At 46.4% G+C, this 19,835-nt stretch overlaps 1 protein-coding gene across 2 annotated transcripts in view; it reads right to left on the bottom strand.

Annotated features, from left to right (window-relative positions):
- agrn (agrin) overlaps positions 1-19,835 on the bottom strand; it is a 295,737-nt gene that overhangs the window by 74,888 nt on the left and 201,014 nt on the right. For both annotated transcript variants that reach the window (XM_080733225.1, XM_080733226.1), the window contains exons 17-19: positions 15,113-15,535; positions 10,176-10,301; positions 2,221-2,348 (exon numbers count right to left, since the gene is read on the bottom strand). In XM_080733225.1, coding sequence (XP_080589351.1) covers positions 2,221-2,348; positions 10,176-10,301; positions 15,113-15,535 — 677 coding nt within the window. The remainder of the gene's footprint in view (positions 1-2,220; positions 2,349-10,175; positions 10,302-15,112; positions 15,536-19,835) is intronic.

The following is a 19,835-nucleotide window of genomic DNA, read 5'->3' as shown; positions in this document are numbered from 1 at the left end:
TCACACACACACACACACACACACACACACACACACACACACACACACACACACACACACACACACACACACACACACACACACACACACACACACACACACACACACACACACACACACACACACACACACACACAAGCAGAGTTAGGCCTCGGGCTGACAAAAGATACAATCTCCTCAGCACAGACAACTAAGTTTGGAGAAAACACTAAAAACCCCGAACACGTCGTAACCTGATTAGCTGGGAAGCACTCGGCCGCGACCAGCAAAATGGGGATTGACGCCGTCAGAAGCCAAATTGGTGTGACTGATATCTTCACAGCGGTGCCGACGTTGCTAATATCAAAACAATACTCGCTCGGCGTAGCTAATTTTGCTTCCGATGCAACACTGGTACTGTATGGGCCGTTCACAAACCCTGGCGGCAGCGTAATGCAAGTTTACAGCACAGTTCCTGGAAGTGTACAACACTAGACAAAGATGATGCGAGCACTCGTCTCTGTTGGAAGTTCTGGGTTCATGTCGGCTCTGAAAATAATCAAGTCATTTGCGAAGATCACCAGCGCTCACTTAAAGGTCCTTTTAGGACAGGGGTCTTCAACGTTTTCAGGCCAAGGACCCCTTAGTTGAGAGAGAGATGAAGCGAGAGATCAAAGACCCAGCCGCAGCAAGGAAAGTACTAGGTGATTTGACAAATAAAAGATCCTAAAAGAACTTTAAGTGAGTGCTGGAGATCTTTTCAACTGTACCACACTAGCACAGGCTAATTCAGTGAGGGAGAGAGTATCAGTTTGATGGGTTTCTCTGCTACAGGAATGTTCCGCCTAGAACACACTTTATTTGAATAAACATGCCAATTTTATGGCAGATGCCTCAGGGCATGCACTTGGACTATTTTGGCACAGCTGACAACTAAATCAGCAAATCAGCGAACCAGTGAAGTTGCTGATGGAACGCAGATGAAAGATTTTTGCTGATAGTTTGGCATGATGTCGTCTCCCAAATCGACTTTGAATACCCTTGGAGTGTTTGTGCCGACTTCATCAAAGGCTTCTTCATTTTGGTCCAAGAAAGCGATCAATTGCTTGAAAAATACTTTTTGCAACCACAAGCTAATGTACACATACTCCATTTAGAATCTTTCATGCAGCGCTTGAATCTTTCTTTTTTTTTTGTTTTACCTGGAGGCATGTTATGTACACACCTGCCATGCATACCAATGTTCTAAAGGACATGCACACACCTGCATACAGATGATGCTAATGTTCTAAACCTGCTGCAATGCTATCTGTATATACTGCATGTATCCGGTTGGATTGTTTGGATTTTCTCTCTGTTTTTCTTTTCTCTCCTGCTCTTACTCTACCTCTCTCATCTCAGGAAAGCTACAAAATGATGGAGTGACAAAAATAAAGAATCTCATCTACTTCTTCACACCTGCAAACCTGTGACGTGACAATAAAAGCCTATTCTGATTCCTATTCATGCCTATTCATCCACAAGCCAGTAGCTGTAGAAAGTGGCCATGGCCAATATGAAGTGTCTCAATCTCTTTGCCACACACAGAGCAAAATCCAGAGCGTTCATTTAATTCTGAAAGTGGACCCTAAAGTGGACTCCGTGTTACACTCTCGGTTAAATGAAAACTAAAGTAAGCATCCTCCAACCTGTATTTTCAACTGTACCAGCCACTTGGGGACATTTTATTAACCACTCAAGCCCTATTCTATGATTGAAAAATATGAAAGTAGCGAGGTACGGGTGGGGTGGAGTGGTCTGCAAGCTCACAAAACATTGCGACGCGTTGTGAACTTGCATAGTAGATGAGCCATTTTCACTTTCATCTTTGACAGCGTTTGATAATAACGACAATTCCAAAAACAGGGGCATCAGGTTCAAAGTGGTTTAAGACAACATTTTGGACCTCCTCATATGGGGCTTTTAAGCCGTGACATCATTTTGTAGTCAGACCTCCAAGCAGATTTATTATCAATATCTGTCCCTCGCTATTTCAACAGATCCGAGACAAAAATAACGACTAAAGTATAATTCTACCACTTTCCTTTGAACAACAAAGAGAAGAGAAATTTGTAAATAGTAAAAATAGTAAAAAGATTCATGGGCGCTGGGGCCTTTTGGCCCCAAAAGTTCTCCTCTGCCTACAAAATGATGTCATACTTAACAGCCCCATAACCGGCGTCTCCTATACGGTGTACTCACAGCGCTCTCGATGCTGCGGGCCGTCTCTCCAAACAGCTCCGACTTGGGGTCCTCCATCTCCGGGGTGTAGAAGATCTCCGAGCCGTCCACCTGGTCCAGGTGCAGGAACCCGCTGAACCTCATGGTCGCTGCCATGGGAGAAGGAAAAAGGAGCGAGCGTTAAGAACGTCTAAGAACGTCACCGAGTCACGGCGGTAGGTACACTCACAGAGCGTTCCGTATAGCCTCCCCCGCCACCCAACAACCTTAACAGAGGGCAGTGCCAGTACTCTCGGGTTAGTGATGGGACGTGTTTGTTGTTGTGGGTGGGTGGTGGGGAGTGGTGTTAGTGTTGGTTCATCCCTGACCAGTTGGGTTGGACCGGTTGGTGTGGTCACTGGTGGAGTGGCAGGGCAGGAGTTTGGATGTGACGGTGGTAGTGGGTGGGGGTGGTGGAGGTGAGTGGATTGGATTGTGGGACACATGGTAGGGAAATAAGGAAGGAAGGAAGGATAACTTTGAGGGGGGGTAAAGAACGGGCCAGGCGTTTACCAGACCGAGTCTCGTCCCAAAAGTCGGTGGAGGCGTGGAGGGCTGAGTAGAGAGAGAGCAGGTTAGACACTTGGAAACGTTGAGCACAACACACACTAGGGCATTCACCAAATATTCAAATATTCTAATATTTGAATATCAAAGTCACTATTCGACGCTGTTCACCGAAGTCGAATATTCGCTTTTTTTTTTTCTCTTTAAAAAATATATAGTTTATAAAACTTGGCGAGATAGGAAGCCATAAGAATGAGTTGTCAATGGCCCTGGTGGATGAATTTATTAATGCTCTATACCAGGGGTTCTCAAACCTTTTTAGGCCGTGACCCCCAAAATAAACATATTTGAACTGGGGACCCCCACCCTGACAAGCACTTGGAATTGTAGGTATTACATTTAATGTGACTCGTTTCCGCAGATACGAGGCGTTGTGAGCATGTAGATCGGCTATTTTCACAATGCTCGCCTCTTGCTTACTTAATATTTGACAGTTTGGCAAGTCCTGTAGAATATTCGACTATTGGAATACTTTGAGGTAGAATAATTCGAATAGTAAAAATCACTATTCGTGAATGCCTTAACACACACACACACACCTACATGTAGGAAACATTTATAGGAACAAACAGGACGCAGCAAGACACTCTCAAAAGTGCCCTCTTCAGCAAAGAGGGAGCCTCCCTCAACGACCTTGTAGGTTACACGCACCAAGATCTATCAACTCACTGTTATGGTCCTGCTGACCGAGAGAGAGAGAGAGAGAGAGAGAGAGAGAGAGAGAGAGAGAGAGAGAGAGATGACATACTGCAGGGAGATGTGGTTGCATGGTGGCAGAGAGAGAGAGTGGTGGAAGATTTCTTTTTTTACTTGAGTAAAAGTAGCAATACCACAATCTAGAAATACTCTGTTACAATCAGTAGCAAAAGTAAAAGTACTCTCATGGAATGTCCCATGGAATGTCCCATTTCACAATTTATTTTTGTAGATTACATATTTTGGAATAGAAAAGGCATAAAATAGGGCTGAATTGTATGTTAAATGCATGTTTTATATATAAAATACTAGACAAGCAAGCTATTTGACAACCAAAGTTGCCAAATAATTGTAGTGGAGTAAAAAGTACTTGACTCTGAGATGTAGTGGGCTACAGTTAAGTATAGTAACAAAAAACAGGAATACTCAAGTAAAGTAAAAGTGCCCCAACATTGAGTACATGTACTCAGTTACTCTCCACCACTGGTATCGGGGGCAGAGTGAAGCAGCGAGCTAGGAGCCGGGGCGCTGATGTCGGGGCTTTTTCACGACGCTCGTAATCAGCCGAACAAATTGCCCAAATCAATCACGGCGTGCGTACCCTTGCACGCGGGCACGCCAGGGGGGGAGAAAGGAAGAGCACTTGTATGATTATCATGAAAGATAGCCGCGCGATTGTCTCCTAATGCCGGCAAGACCGGTGACAGACGCCGGCCGCTTAAAATTGCATGATAAGGACGACCACCTCGCCTCCCCCCACACCGCCCCCACCCAATCTCCCTGCCTCTCTACGGCACCTCACACGACACACACACACACACACATACACACACACACACGACACACACACATACACACACGTCGATTAAAATCTGACGAGGGGCCATAAAGTGGAAGCAAATGGGTGAGGGTTTGAGGGACCGATAAGGGGGTTGGAGTGGGGGTTGGGGAGGGGAGGGTAGATCTGACTTCTAATCTGCAAAGAAAGACAAACATCAGAAGAGGGTGATTTTCCGGCCCACAGTCATAACGGATGGAAAGAGGGAGAGAGGGAGGGAGAGAGAGAGGGAGAGAGGGAGGGAAATACGCCGTTGTCGGGTGAAAACCTTGTATGTCCAAAACCGTTTGTTTTGCATTTATCGTTTTAAAAATGATTTAAACTAGTGAAAACAGGTGCGAGGCGTTGTGTGCTTGTAGATCAGCCGTTTTCACTACTTTTGTGCGACAGCCTTGTATGATGAAGCAGGGCTTCACTTTGCTAAAGAACGGACACATTTGAAACTTGGAGATACGAGGTTTCCGCCCGACAAAGACGACGAGAGAGAGAGAGAGAGAGAGAGAGAGAGAGAGAGAGAGAGAGAGAGGGAGAGGGAGAGATGAAGGGCTGTTTGCCTATCAGATCTTATTGAACTGTAAAGTGTAATGGATTTGTCAGACTTTCACTGGCATATGGGAGAGTTTACAGTAGCGGGAGCTTAGCGTACCATTAACTTTCACTTTCTCCGGCTATTATCTTGCCGTACCATATGAATGCTATTATGTTCCAGTTAAATACATCTTCTGTCCTGTCCAGAGGGCACAGTACAGTGTCCTGGCGCCTTACCAACACATACCGCTGTTTCTTTTTTATCCTTTTTCATTCCAGCCATACGTCACTGTCCAGCCTGTTAAGCACTTTCAACCCTGGGTCCCTATAGGCAACGAGTAGTGAAGATAGCCGATCTATACGCTCACAATGTGCTGCGATGGAACGCTGTGTGAGCTTCCAGATCGTCTATTTTAGCGATATATGAGGATATAGGGTTTACACATTTTCTTGCACAAGTGTTACAGTAGGCCTAAACACTGACTTTCGCTGTGGAAAACCCTCCACTCAGTAACCACTTTATACACATCGCGCCTCGTCATCTTTTAGACTGTGACCTGGAGGTGATTCACCAGACAGCGGCTGAGCAGATACGGTGTGGCAGTCTGAAGATTTAAGACAGCTATCTATTAGCATTAGCCTTCGCCCAACAGCACGCCCCAAATACCCAAGGCGGAATGACATTTTGTCAATAAACTGAAAAATACAACGAGATGGAGCTGATAGGCGCCGTAGCGTAAGCGGAGCGGGGGTTTCTGTTCTAATGACGGGGCGGTCGGCTAAGCCGTCCTCGGGAGAAATAAGAGCCTTGCGTATCGATCAGCCTATCTTTTATCGGCGACGCCTCAGCTGAATGAGAGTATTGATTGGGGTTGGAGTGACATCATTGTTAGCCAGGATATTTGGCGGACATAAACGGTGTGCATTAGTTGATTTGTATCACCTGTTGTCTACGTCGAAGGGCGTTCCGGAAGGAGGTAAATAACGACCGTTTTAAACGCAGCGCTACGTGACTGTGTGTGTGTGTGTGTGTGTGTGTGTGTGTGTGTGTGTGTGTGTGTGTGTGTGTGTGTGTGTGTGTGTGTGTGTGAGGGGGGGAGGGCCTGGAAGGTAGCTACAGAGCTTCTAGATGGGCTATTTTCAAATCGTCTTTGTCCATACTGTAGGGTTGACCATGATCTAGATCATTGGTTCTCAACCTAAATTATTTTTGGGTGTCCCCAGATGATTAGCATAATGTGGAACATTGTTTTCTCTCTGTAAACAGTAACAAACCAACAAAGTTCTAAAGTGACAATTGAAGGACTTTTTAATACCTCCAAAATGACAAATTAAACATTGGCCAAATGGTCAAATACTAGAGGCAGGAATTGAGCATGTAGATGTGAGCATGTAGATCTGCTATTTTCACAATAGAACCAACCGTGTTATACAAAATGTCATGCCTCAATTCTTAGTGCTCGTCAGGGTGGGGGGGTCCCCAGTTAAAATATGATTATTTGGGAGGTTGCGGCCTGAAAAGGTTGAGAACCACTGATCTAGATGCTATGCCAACAGGTTTTGCTGGGGACCTCCTGGAACCCCTCCAAGGACCCCTGGGGGTCCCCGGACCCCCACTCTGAGAAGCACTGACGTAAGAAATCTGTAAAGGAGCCCGTCCTCCAGCACTCGTTTTGTTTCCTATTCACTTTCTCCCCTAAACACGCAGGTCGTTTGCTGATCGCCGCGGCACGACTGGTCTTCAACAAGCCTAAGTTCTCACATGTCTCTCCCCTTCTCCGCAGCCTCCACTGGCTCCCGGTTGCGGCCCGCACGGAATACAAAACACTGATGCTGACCTTCAAAGCAGCCAAAGGTATGGCTCCTCCATACCTCCAAAACCTGATCAACCCCTACACCCCCACCCGTTCACTTAGATCAGCCAACACAGGGAAGCTGACAGAACCCTCGCTAAAAACCCCAGGGCAAAAATCCACTCGTCCGAGACAGTTTTCCCTCCTGGCCCCCAAGTTGTGGAATAAACTCCCTGTCGCACTTAGAACTACGGACTCACTCGCCAGCTTTCGCCGTGGACTGAAGACTCACCTTTTCAGACTCCACCTAAACCCTTAGCACTACTGGAATGGAAATCAATGACCATACATGAAGCTTTTTAGGTTTTTTAGAAACCGTTTTTTTTTTTCTTTACGGATTATATTGTTTTTTCTAGATAGATATTCATTTGCATTTGTTATATTGCTGTTGATGTACTGACATATTATCTTGTTTATTATTGTGATGTTTTATCTGCTTATTGTAAGTCGCTTTGGATTAAAAGCGTCTGCTAAATGCCTAAACTGTAAACTGTAAACTGACATTTTGTGGAGCTAAATCAGGGCCAAAAGCACTGGCTTGCCATCTACGCTGGTGTGGGGCTGGGTGAAAGACAGAACATACTGTTGGTCGTAAACTGTGAATCCCACTGGTTAACTGGGAGGCTTTGGCGACAACTCGTCCGCACCAGTGAACCGGCGTGCCCACATGAGACCGCCCGCCCCCGTGCGCTAATTTGTGCCCCCCCCCCCCCCCCCCCGATTCTCTGGTCATGCCCTGGCACACTCCCCAGGGCCCCCCCGGAGAGAGAGAGAGACCCTCACTCCAAGCAAGGTTTACTCTCCTCTAAACAAGCACAAATAGAGAGGGGAATTGGACTAAGGGACAGAAAGGGAGCGAGGGAGCGAACAAGCAAACAAGCACGGCAAAAAGAGAAAAGGGAGAGACATAGAGAGAGAGAGAGAGAGAGAGTTGGACTGAGTTAGAGAAAGGAAGCGAGCTTGCAAACAAGCGAGGCAAGGAGAGGCAGAGAGAGAGAGCAAGAGAGAGAGACAGAGAGAGGAGAGGAGAGTAGGGATGGGACGATATGCGATATTATCGTTTATCGTGATAAAAAACACTCACGATAATCGTATCGTGGAGATTTAATGTATCGTGATATCGTCCTCCGTCATGCACTGGGATCAATTCGCCTTTTATTTGCCGAGCTGCATATCCGGTACCACTTAAACCCTCTATAATTGGTAAAAGCTACTTATAATATACGTACTTGAAACAGTCTTTTTTTCACTCTGTCAAATGTCTTTGCCAAAAAATTGCCGATCTACAAGCTCACAACGCGTGGCGTTGCGGCGCGTTGTGAGCTTGTAGATCAGCTATTTTTCGGCAAATGTTCTGCCCCAGGATAATGGATGTTAGGGATATTTTGTTTATCGTGATAATATCGTAAATCGCGATTTCTTTGGTCACAATAATCGTGATATGAAATTTTCATATCGTCCCATCCCTCGAGGAGAGAGAGAGACAGAGAGAGAGAGAGACAGAGAGAGAGAGGCAGGCAGAAGCAAAGGGGAGAGAAGAGTCTTATCATTATGGAGCAACTCTAGCAGAAGGCAGAGGCTGGTGCAACAGGGCTGGTTGGGCCTGCATGGGTCTTTGTGTTGGCTCCCTGGCTGCTGGGGACCCCTGAGGGAAATGAACTGAGGCAGATTGGATTGAGACCGACTGGAGTGAAGCAGAAAAATAGAGTGACTGAGGTATGGGACGACAGATAGATACAGACCAGTGGTATTGAGAGGGGGGAATTAAAAAACGAAAAAGGAACGGGTACACTGTCGAGTCCTGAGCGTTAAATTAACTCAGAGAGTGTATGTATATGGACCCAAATGAACCCCATTTGGTTCCATTATGTACACTTTTCCGAGTTAAATTAGCGTTCAGGATTTTTTGCGGTGTGGAGAGACCAGACAGGACTAGACAAAAGGGCAGGCCGTCACAGTCAAGCGGTTTCGTATTCATAAATGCGGATGTGCAGTTGTTTTTTATATTTTAATTTTTACAGTTTACGTTCGTGATGAAACGTTTTAAAGGTCCCGTATTATGAAAAGGCTAATCTTTTCAGCGCTTGTGCACATTCAATTCAGGTCTATGGTGTGCCTATTAGAGTAACCGAGAGTGTAAGAAAATATTGATAAACCCGAGTCTTACAACATTATGGTTTGTGATTCTCTATCGATTCTCAAAAACACTGAATAACAAGAATATTTTACTGATGCAGTCAAATGTTAATTTCTTTGCTTAGATTGCACAAAAGTAGTGCTACGACAATGAACGTTATACAAGGACTGTGATCAACACAAACGCAGATCCCATTGTTCTGATTGTATACAAAAGTAAACTTCTTTTTTTTTCAGATTTTACGCATATGGAATTAACATATTTTCTATCATATCTGGTGGTGAGCAGAAAGCTTATTTGCATTTAAATCTACAGAAACAGTCTGTCCAGGAGATAGGACTGAGGGTTATAAAGGCATAGCCTACCAGAATGCATAATCTGAGTGGTATTTTCACAAAACAAAATCGAATACTGTAAGTCTTTCTTGACGACCTATAATGAATAAGAAATGTGACCTTTAAAATCAAATGAGGGCGGCCCGGTTTCCAATACAGATGAGTTTAGTCAAGAACTTGGTCCACTGAACTCACGCACACACCTGCATTGGACACATCGCTGGGCTGCATGTTAAGTATGCAACAACAGCACGTAAACAGTTATTTGTTATTTTGTGTGCGGCGTAAAGTCAGCTATAGGAATGGGACGATATGCGATGTTATCGTTTAACGTGTTAAAAAACACTCACGATATTCGTACCGTGGAGATTTAATTTATCGTGATATCGTCCTCCGTCATGCACTGGGATCAATTCACCTTTTATTTGCCGAGCTGCATATCCGGTACCACTTAAACCCTCTATAATAGGTAAAAGGTACTTAATAATATACGTACTTGATACAGTCTTTTTTTCCACTCTCTATCAAAAGTCTTTGCCAAAAAATTGCCGATCTACAAACTCACAACGCGTCGCAATGCGACGCGTTGTGAGCTTGTAGATCTGCTATTTTTTTTGGCAAATGTTCCGCCACAGGATAATGAATTTAGATCATCGCGATAATATCGTAAATCGCGATTTCTTTCGTCACAATAATCGTGATATGAAATGTTCATATCGCCCCATCCCTAGTCAGCTACACGTGTCACGAACAAGCCCTGTCCACGCGGCGACAGGTAACTGAGCCAGAAGAGAAAAGAGGAGAGAGACAATAAAAGAGATTGAGATAGAAGCAAGGAAGGCAGGTAAACGGGTAGAGAAAACGGCTAAGGTTAGGATTTCGCCCTGAAAGAAGACAGCGACGGTGATGGTGTTGCACAGGCCTATAAATCAAAGTGTTGTGCGGCGTTATAATAATGCACACCAGGGTGAGTATATACTTACAGGGGCAGTTAGCGCCCTCTGGAGTGCTGGACGCCGTCTTGCCGTCGGGGCAGCAGCCGAAGGGCGTGTTGTCGCAGGACGACCGGTCCTCGGCCGTGGGGAAGGTGGTGGCCGCCACCGTCGGACCTGTGGGGACACGGCGAGAAGAGGGGAGGCTCCGAATAATTCATGAAGCTTTAATGGAATTCATAAGTTCACACTCTGAAGACACCCGTGAGGGAAAAGGTCACACTGCTCATTTTCTTCTTTTTCAATTTCCGTGTCTTATTCGCGTGTGTTTCTTTCCCCCCGCTCTCCGGCACACTGACAGATGTGAACATGCCAATGCACACATCTGTAGGGAGTGATTGCATTCACGGGTCCTTTCCGCGTCTGCACCTGGCGCTCGTTTTCCCCCGATGGAAAGAGCGATAGCGACGTAACGAGCGACTACAAAAAGCTCCGCCGACTCGGGCCTGCATTAACAGCCCTGCCAGCCGGCTAATCTCTGTCGCTGATTGGTGGACTGTTATCTTTAAGGCTTCATCGTGCCACTGGCTTACTGGCTTAAGGCTGGGCGACATGACTTCTTGTTGCACTACATTTAGTTGAATTCGAATTATTTTGTGTTGTTTTGTTGATATTATAAGTAATTAAGAGAATATATATAAAAAAAACATACTACTCGTTTGTTCGATAAACCTACACGAGAAAGATTAAGTCTGTTATTGGTTCTTACTGTCGCTTTACACATATTGGATCGGATAATTGCTTAAAATATAGCCCTATATCGAAAATAGCCCTAATCGGGGCCATTTCTCGAGACATAAAAGTGGCCATTCTGTTTTTTGTTCCCGGGTGCCCGGGGAGGGTTTAGCAGAGGAAGCCTGCTTTCTCAGTGATCAATGGAGGGATGGAGGCGAGGAGGTCGGGTGGGCAGGGGGGGGGGGCGCACTTTAATGGCAGGGGTGGGGGTGGGGGCGGGGGTGACGGCAGAGGCAAGCGGCTGCACGGCTAAAGCGAAGTCGTAAATGGCGGCGGAGGGAAGGGTCATCGTTTTCAAGGACTAGTGGGCTAAATGGCACGCGGAGGGAGAGACAGAGAGGGAGAGAGAGAGCGAGATGGGGATGAGGTTTTACAGGGCATCTGTCGGTCCCGGGTCTGCGGGATTTATGGGGCAGGAGGAGAGGGGAAGGGGTGTACCACAGGGACCCCGGATTGGTCCCCTGTGAGTCGTGAGGGCTGTCAGATGGATGGCTGTCTGACGCTCACACACCACACTCCCATGCATTGGCCTCCCCTGACATTAAATCACAGAGACGCGCTCGGAATGCAGACTTCCAAGACATATACGCACATACTGGACCGTAAACACACACACACATATACGACACGCTGCACACTGTGCTGCATGACAACACACACACACACACACACACACACACACACACACACAGAGGCGTCAATTGGGTATGGCAAGCTATGGCAGCTGCCATACCTTGGCTACATGGGGAAATAATAAAATGTACTTTCCATCGTGCCTTTTGCTAAGGTATGGCAACACCAGTCATGTTGCCATACCTTAGCTTTTTCTGAACTGACGCCACTGCACACACACACACACACACACACACACACACACACACACACACACACACACACACACACACACACACACACACACACACACACACACACACACACACACACACACACACACGTTCCTTCACACATGCACAATTTCAAAAAAGAACATCACATATACCCACAACACGCTTGACCGCTCATTCAAACGCACAAAGACAAAGAACACACATTGCACACATAAACACACACACACAGGTCGCATTTAGATGCAGGCGGGCCACGAGACACCACTGTCTCTCCTTGGCAGGCGGGTAACACGCCTGCCTCGTGTCAGCGAGCATTCTGGTCAGGATCTGACAAGAGAATAAATCTACCACGCAGGGGGAGAGAGAGAGATGCGAGGCAGGGTTGGGGGAGGGGGGGGGGGGGGGGGGGTTTGGGGGCGCGAAGTTCCATCAATTCAGCACCGTTACAGCCAGGGGCGTCACAAGGGGGAGGGGGGGGGAGTGGGACTGAGTTGCTAGGGCCCAAGGTGGAGGGGCCTTAATTATTTTATACTTTAGCTATTGAAAAATAGCAAATATACAAGCTCACAGCGCGGCACCGAGTGCCACGCTGCAAGCTTGTAGATCTGCTATTTTTGAAAAGTCGTGAAAATGTCTTTTTTTCTTTTTTTGCTTCTGGGGGTCCTTTGAACTAAATATTTTGAGATGGGGTCGTGGCCAAATACATATCATTTTGGGGGTCCTTCACGTGAAAAGGTTTGAGCACCACTGACATAGAAACACAGGTTCCCTCCTTCGCGTCATCAGTGCCCACACCCTAGGTGGGGTTGGCAAAAGGGCCTTTCTGTGTGGAGTTTGCATGTTCTCCCCGTGTCTCCTAGGGTAGATACCCTCACAAAAACATGCAGTAATCCTGGTCTCTATAATGCCCCCCCCTGGCCAGCCGGGGCGCCTGATGGAGGGGAATGGAACTGGTTGGAATAACGTGTTCCTTCCACGCGCTACGTCCAACCGGGGAAGCTCCCCCTGTCAGGTGATAAGAAGCGGCCTGCTCACTCCTCATGCATTGAAGGAAGCATGAGCTCAGTTCGGGGCCCTCCCCAGGTTGGCAGAGGGAGAGCAGAGCCCAGGATTACAGCTTAGGCAATTGGCACCGGGTGAAAAAAATGGGTTACAAAAATCGTGGGATAAAAAATTAAAAAAAAAAAAAAAAAAAAAAAAGAAACACAGGTTTTTCAAAAAAGCCTTAGAAAGATTTGAAATATTCAAAGACTTGCACACATTTTCACGACTTTTCAAATATATCATATCTACAAGCTCGCAGCGCGGCACTCGGTGCCGCGCTGTGAGCTTGTATATCTGCTATTTTTCAAAAGCTAAAGCACAAAACGTGAGTGAACCCTTGTACCCGCAGGGCCCCAGAATTTGGTTGCGACGCCCCTGGTTTACAGCGAGCCGCCGGGTGGCGGCAGGTCACTGAGCTTCAGAGGGATGGAAAACAACGGCGGGGGGAGAAAAAAAAGAAGGTGTGATTGAAAAGGCCCCGGTGAGAGGGTGGAGTGGATTTAGCCGGCCGGGCCAAAAACGTTACAGTCGGAAGGACACGTTGGAAGTGATTGCTGTGTGCTTGAGTGACAAGGTATACGCCCCCACTTCTCCCCCCCTCTAGAGATCATGGCTAGATGGCAGTGGTCAGGGACGTGCAGAGAATATTAGAGGGGCAGGGGCTGAAATATCTTTGGTGAAAATATAGAAAATAGCAGACCTCCAAGCTCACAACGCGCCGCAGCGCGACGCGTTGTGAGCTTGGAAGTCGGCTATTTTCCCTACTTGCATTCATGGTCTGGAGAGGGTATTTTCTTTCTTACAGACGGATAAAAGGGCAGGGGCTCAAGCCCCCTTTGATGTCTATGTGTGCACGTGCCTGGCAGTGGTGGACAAAGTACTCAAAACAGCAGTACTGGAGTCAAAGTAAATAGACACTCCCGGTCGAACATTACTCAATGTCAGATTGGTGCTTGATTACAAAGTTTTCTTATAAATATCAATGTATTGCTGTGTTACAATTTAGATATTGTAATAAGACAAATCAGCTTTGTGTCAATAACAGTGAAAATAGCAGCCCTACAAGCTGTTGCAAGCTTGTACAGTAGATCTGCTATTTTTCGCCATTGAATTCATACTTTCGTACTTTCCCTTCCTAAAATGTGTTCAAGTCGAAAGTACAATATTATAGTCTTTGAAAAGTCAAGCGTATACTCAAGTAAAGTATACTAAGTACAGAAAATGTACATAATTACTCAAGTAGATGTACTTTGTTGCTGTCCAGTGTCCACCACTGCCAGCAGCAATCATCTGTCCTACCGACAGTGTATTTGACAGAGTCTGGCGGGTTTTTCTTTCTTTTCTTTTAGTTTATTTTTGTGCTTGTTCAGAGCGAGTGGGCGCGGGCACAATGAGAGACGACCGCGGATGATGTAGCAACAGTTGAAGGACACTGATAGATTCCCTGCTCTCCAGAATAACAGATATATATATCTTATTTTGGCCGGGGAAGGGACGTGAGCAAACCGTACTTACAGACACTTTGTCAAACAAGTGTTTTTTTGGGGGGTTTTCTTTTTTCATGGCAATAGCTGTTTTGTTTTTCCATTGGTTTATCCGTTCAAGTTTGAAATGAGATTCGTCCGGTCACAATCTCCCTTACGTGGACTACTTTCCGTTGTGGATTTTTTTTTACCTGTGAAGTTTTGACTTATCGTTACTATATCGTCGTTGTCGGGTGAAAACCTTGTATGTCCAAAACCGTTATTTTTGCATTTATCATTTAAAAATGTTTAAAACTAGTGAAAACAGCCGATCTACAAGCACACAACACCTCACGCCGCGAGGCGTTGTGTGCTTGTAGATCTGCTGTTTTCACTACTTTTGTGCGACGGCCTTGTATGATGAAGCAGGGCTTTACTTTGCGAAAGAACGTACAAATTTGAAACTTGGAGATACAAGGTTTCCACCTGACAATGACGATATGTACCTGTGGACGTGCTGCTACTTCTTGCACCTTATTTCTGTATTTTTCCTTCTCCATTTCTCACCAATGAATAATTTTAATCTTTACACCTGTAAGCCTGTGATGTGACAATGAAACTGGTTCTTACACTTCCACATGCTAACCAATGTCCGTATGAAGTAACAGTAATGGTGGCATGAATGTGTTATGGTGCGGGTGGCGAAAGCCAATCAGAACCAAGCGTCGGTCCGACGCCCACCTTAACTCCCCCCGACTCAACTGTCAGAACCCCCCCCCCCCCCCCCCCCCACCCAAAGCATTATGGGCAATGAAGTGAATGAGTGGGGTGAATTTACCAACAGGCTCCGCTGATCCACTGGCCTCCGGGAGGACGACGCCGCTTCCCATATCGACTCCGTCTTCATCCTTCTCCGGGTCCTCCACCTCGGACTCGTCCCCGCTGCCGGAGTAAGTGCCGGAGCCCTCAACAAAGTTGGAGGAGGCGGAGGAGGGCCGGGGGCGGCCGGTAGGGGTGGGGGTGAAGGGGCTGGTGTGCTGAGGCTGGGCATGGGTGGTGTGGCGGGCAGAGGAGGGGTTGGAGGGGGAGGTGAGGGTGTTGGTGGCCGCGGTGGGCGGGTGGTCCACGGTCCTGGGGGGCGGGAGCCCCTCCACGTGGCCCGGCGCCGGCGCCGGGCCGGCGGACGGGGTGGGGGAGGCAGCGGGGGAGAGGGGGGTGACAGCAGAGGGGTCGGGGATGGGCCGGTCCTCTGCGATGGGATCTGGGGGGGAGGGGAGGGGAGGGGAGGAGGGAGGAAGCAAGGAATGCAATGTATGAATGGCTTTAAGCAAAGATGGATATGTTTGGTCTGACCTACTAGAAGCTATGGCTATCTACTGCATAGTAGTAGTTCTATCTGTCTGTCATTCAATGTTATACGAGATACTTAAATGGTTTCCTATGGAAATAAGCTTAGTCTTTTCTAGGATCTCCTTTTAGTTGACCTTGTACCAGTGAACTGTACCGTCATGAAACTGTAGTTTTTTCTATGCAAACTTCTAATAAAGTCTTCAATCAATCAATGGCAGTGTTTCTCGAACTTAAAAAATCCAAGGTCTTCCCTTAACTCTGACAGTGTACAAATGGAACCAAATGGACCCGTTAGGGTTCATTTGGTTCCATTTGTACACTGTCAGAGTTACAGACTTGTATGGGTCAATTTAGACCCCCCTAAAGGAACCCACAGAGTCCCTGGTACAGGCCTTATACCGTATACAAAGTACCACCAAGTTCAACACATCTTAAACCAATAAATGATTAAAAAACACATATTGATTTTACGTTCATGGTTTTAAATGACTTTTTGCACAACATAAAATGTCCTGGTATTAAAGTGTCCTCTTTCCCAGAGAATTCATTGGCAGATTCTTGGCTGCAGTGCTGCCAAGCCTTTTCTGGGATTCTTTATACACAGTAAACAAGACTAGAGCAGCATTGACATTTCATTTTCTTCACACAGATACACGCACACACACATTTGTATTGCTATACTTTTCGAGGACAACCTCCATTTTTACCATTTTGGGGTGTGTGTATAAATCAAACCTAAATCAAAAACACGTTTTACCCTAAAAGAACCACTTCTCTTGTGGGAACCAGGGAAGAAATAGTCTTCACAGCTGACTATTTCTCAAATTGTACTATACATGTGGGGACCCTTGTCTCTCAAAAGTATAGTAAAACTTGCACACACACACAGTCACACACACAGTCACACGCGCACACACACACACACACACACACACACACACACACACACACACACACACACACACACACGAGAAGAACCGTTTGGTTTCAAAAAACCTCCTGCAATGAAAGAGGCGTGCGCATGCGCGTCTGATAATAACTACAGTAGGACGAGATGAGAGAGGGGAAATCTTTGCATGACGAACCATCAATAATAGAGCAGGCCCTAGCTGTCCACTGCATACGCTGAGTGAAAATGGAATATGGAATATGCTAAAGAATGATGTATAATATTCATAGTCATATCCTTTTCTGGAATTTGACGCTGCCTGGTTCGACACATTGGCCTACAGTACGGTGCAAATGGGGTTAAAAATGCTCTACAAACCATGTGTGTGTGTGTGTGTGTGTGTGTGTACAGTTACAGTATAATGGCCACATACCGTAAAATGGGGTTGTGTACATCAAGGTAAATAGTGCGTTTATATAGCGCCTTAATCCAAAGAGCTTAACGATGTGCATTACATTCACCCATGCACACACAGACAGCAGAGGAAACCATGCGCATTGCATGGTTTCCTCTGCTGTTAGGGTTCAGTGTCTTATTCATGGAGCTTCAACACTAACCCAGGATTACGCAGGACTCGAACCTTCCATTTCCCAAGCGGTCCCCGTGCATGGGTGATATTCACGCCGGGGTGTGTGTGTGTGTGTGTGTGTGTGTGTGTGTGTGTGTGTGTGTGTGTGTGTGTGTGTGTGTGTGTGTGTGTGTGCGTGCGTGCGTGCGTGTGTGTACTGTACACAGTGTTAATTTATCATTTTGAGAGTATACAAATGGAACCAAATAGACACTGCATTTGTATCCTCTCGGAGTGGAATGAAACAAATTAGGATGTTACTCTGCGTGTGGGTGCGTGCTCGAGTGCGCGCGTCCGCACGCGTGAGGGTGTGTGTGTACATGCTGTGCCAATGCCTATGAATTATATATCCATATTCAAATGCTGCACTCCGGTAGAGCAGCTTTAATCACCGGCAGCCAGTGCCTGCAGTGATGAATGATTGATAGAAATGGGCCAAAGAAAAAGAAGAAGCCGCCGCTAACTCTGACTTCAAAGACAGCAGACTGCCGCTCGCTGAGCGCATGCATCCGTCAACGCCAGCACAACACTCTGTTGTCAGATGTACTGCACACGCCACGCCACTCCACATCAGAGAGACAGAGAGAGAGAGAGTACTAAGTAATACAGTACTTAGTTACTTGAGTGAAAGTAAAAGTAGAAGTTTTCAAAAGGTATAGAAATCTTTCAAAATGATTACTGAATAGTAATATATCTCGTTATTATATCGTTATCGGGTGGAAACCTCATATGTCCAAAACCGTTTGTTTTGTATTTATCATTTTTAAAAATGATTTAAACTAGTGAAAACAGTGGTGCGAGTCGTTGTGTGCTTGTAGATCGGCTGTTTTCACTACTTTTGTGTCGACGGCCTTGTGGGATGAAGCAGTGCTTTGCGAAAAAATGTACAGATTTGAAACTTGGAGATACGAGGTTTCTGCCCGACAGTGGCGATATAGGTACTGTATATGTGTTTTGTATTAATAATCTAAATCTGAAAAGTAGCCAGTATCTAAAGCTGTAAAATATTTGTAGTGGAGTAAATAAAAGTACAACATTAGTCTCTGAGATGTAATGGAGTAGAACATACCTCAAAAGTAAAAGTACTTGTGGGGGCAGTACTTGAGTACATGTTCTTAGTTACTTTCCACCACACAGAGAGAGACAGAGAGAGAGAGAGAGAGAGAGAGAGAGAGAGAGAGAGAGGGAGAGAGAGAGAGAGAGAGAGGCAGTCTGCAGAGAGACCATCATTACCCATGCATAAAGGCTTCAGTGCAAAAGGACAAACAGTCTGTGATAAAAGAGATAAATAGGACAAAAACTCCTGAGGGGGTTGGAGGGGGGGCGTACGAAGGGGGGGGGGGGGTAGCTCAGTGGCATTGAGGGGGGGGGGGGGGCGTAAGTAAGTGCCTCAGAGGCAGGCGGGCGTGACAATATTTGTCGCTTTTACTTCGCCCGCGTCCCCCGAGTGCAAGCGTGGGGGGTGACACGAAAATAAGCCGGCGAAAGAGAAAGAGAGAGAGAGAGAGAGAGAGAGAGAAAGAATGCGCCTCGTTCAGTAGATTCGCACCTCATTAAAATTCGCCTAACATTATGCGTAGGATTTAATTGCATGCTGATAATCGCAAACTTGATCGGCAATTACGCGCCGAGGTGTGAAACTCAATACCTTGACGACGCGGGTATATAATCATGCACAGACCCCTCCCACCCCCACCATACCACAACCCTCTGCTTCTGTCATCCGAATAGGGGAGAGAGAGAGAGAGAGAGAGAGAGAGAGAGAGAGAGAGAGAGAGAGAGAGAGAGAGAGAGAGAGAGAGAGAGAGAGAGAGAGAGAGAGAGAGAGAGAGAGAGAGCGGAAGTGAAAGCCAACGTCGATGATATCGCCCAGAGCGCTGCCACACTCTGCCTTTCCTCTTGGCTACACCTGTCAGTCAGGTGCGCAGTGTAGCATTTGGGCAGCCCTATTCACTGTGTGTGTGTGTGTGTGTGTGTGTGCGTGCGTGCGTGCGTGCGTGCGTGTGTGTGGAGAGCAGGCTAACCCTCAGCATTACTAGGTTTAACAGTCCGTTTGCTTTCTTGCCTTTTTCCCCCTTCCGTCAGACCAATTTATACTTTGTCGTGCACCGGTGTCGTGCAAAGAAAATAGCCGATCCGCAAGCTCACAACGTGTCGCGGTTGCAACACGCTGTGAGCTTGTAGATCTGCTATTTTTGACAGCACTCCTGTGCAGAGCGCGGACGGCTGAGCGGAGCTGGCTTTGTTCATCGGGGCTTGTCAGGGCGAGGTGCAGTTATCTCTGAAAGGTGGCTATTAAGATTGTTCTGCCACGGCAGGCTCAGCGAGTAGGAGGAGTAGTGGTGGAAGTAAAAAGGCCTGTGTTTAAAATGTTACTCGAGTAAAAGTACAAAGGTATGGGGCATCGAATTATACTTACACTACAAAAGTACAAGTACTAAAATGTTTCCAAATTAGTTTCAGAATAGCAAACGGGTTGCATTGCGGCGAATTACGAGCGTGTACATCAACTATTCTCGAATGTCTGAAGTACAATGGTTAATCTATGTTTTGTATTCATTAATCCAAACCAAATACTTGCATTGGAGTGAAACATGCATTTCGTCGCTGTCGGGTGGAAACCTTGTATGTCCAAAACCATTTGTTTTGTATTTATCATTATTAAAATTATTTAAACTAGTGAAAACAGCCGAT

Source organism: Nannobrachium achirus (assembly GCF_963921795.1).
Source record: "Nannobrachium achirus genome assembly, chromosome: 9".
Classification (NCBI taxonomy): domain Eukaryota; kingdom Metazoa; phylum Chordata; class Actinopteri; order Myctophiformes; family Myctophidae; genus Nannobrachium; species Nannobrachium achirus.
The sequence above is the reverse complement of the archived record's forward strand: the minus strand, read 5'-3'. Positions and strand labels throughout refer to the sequence as shown.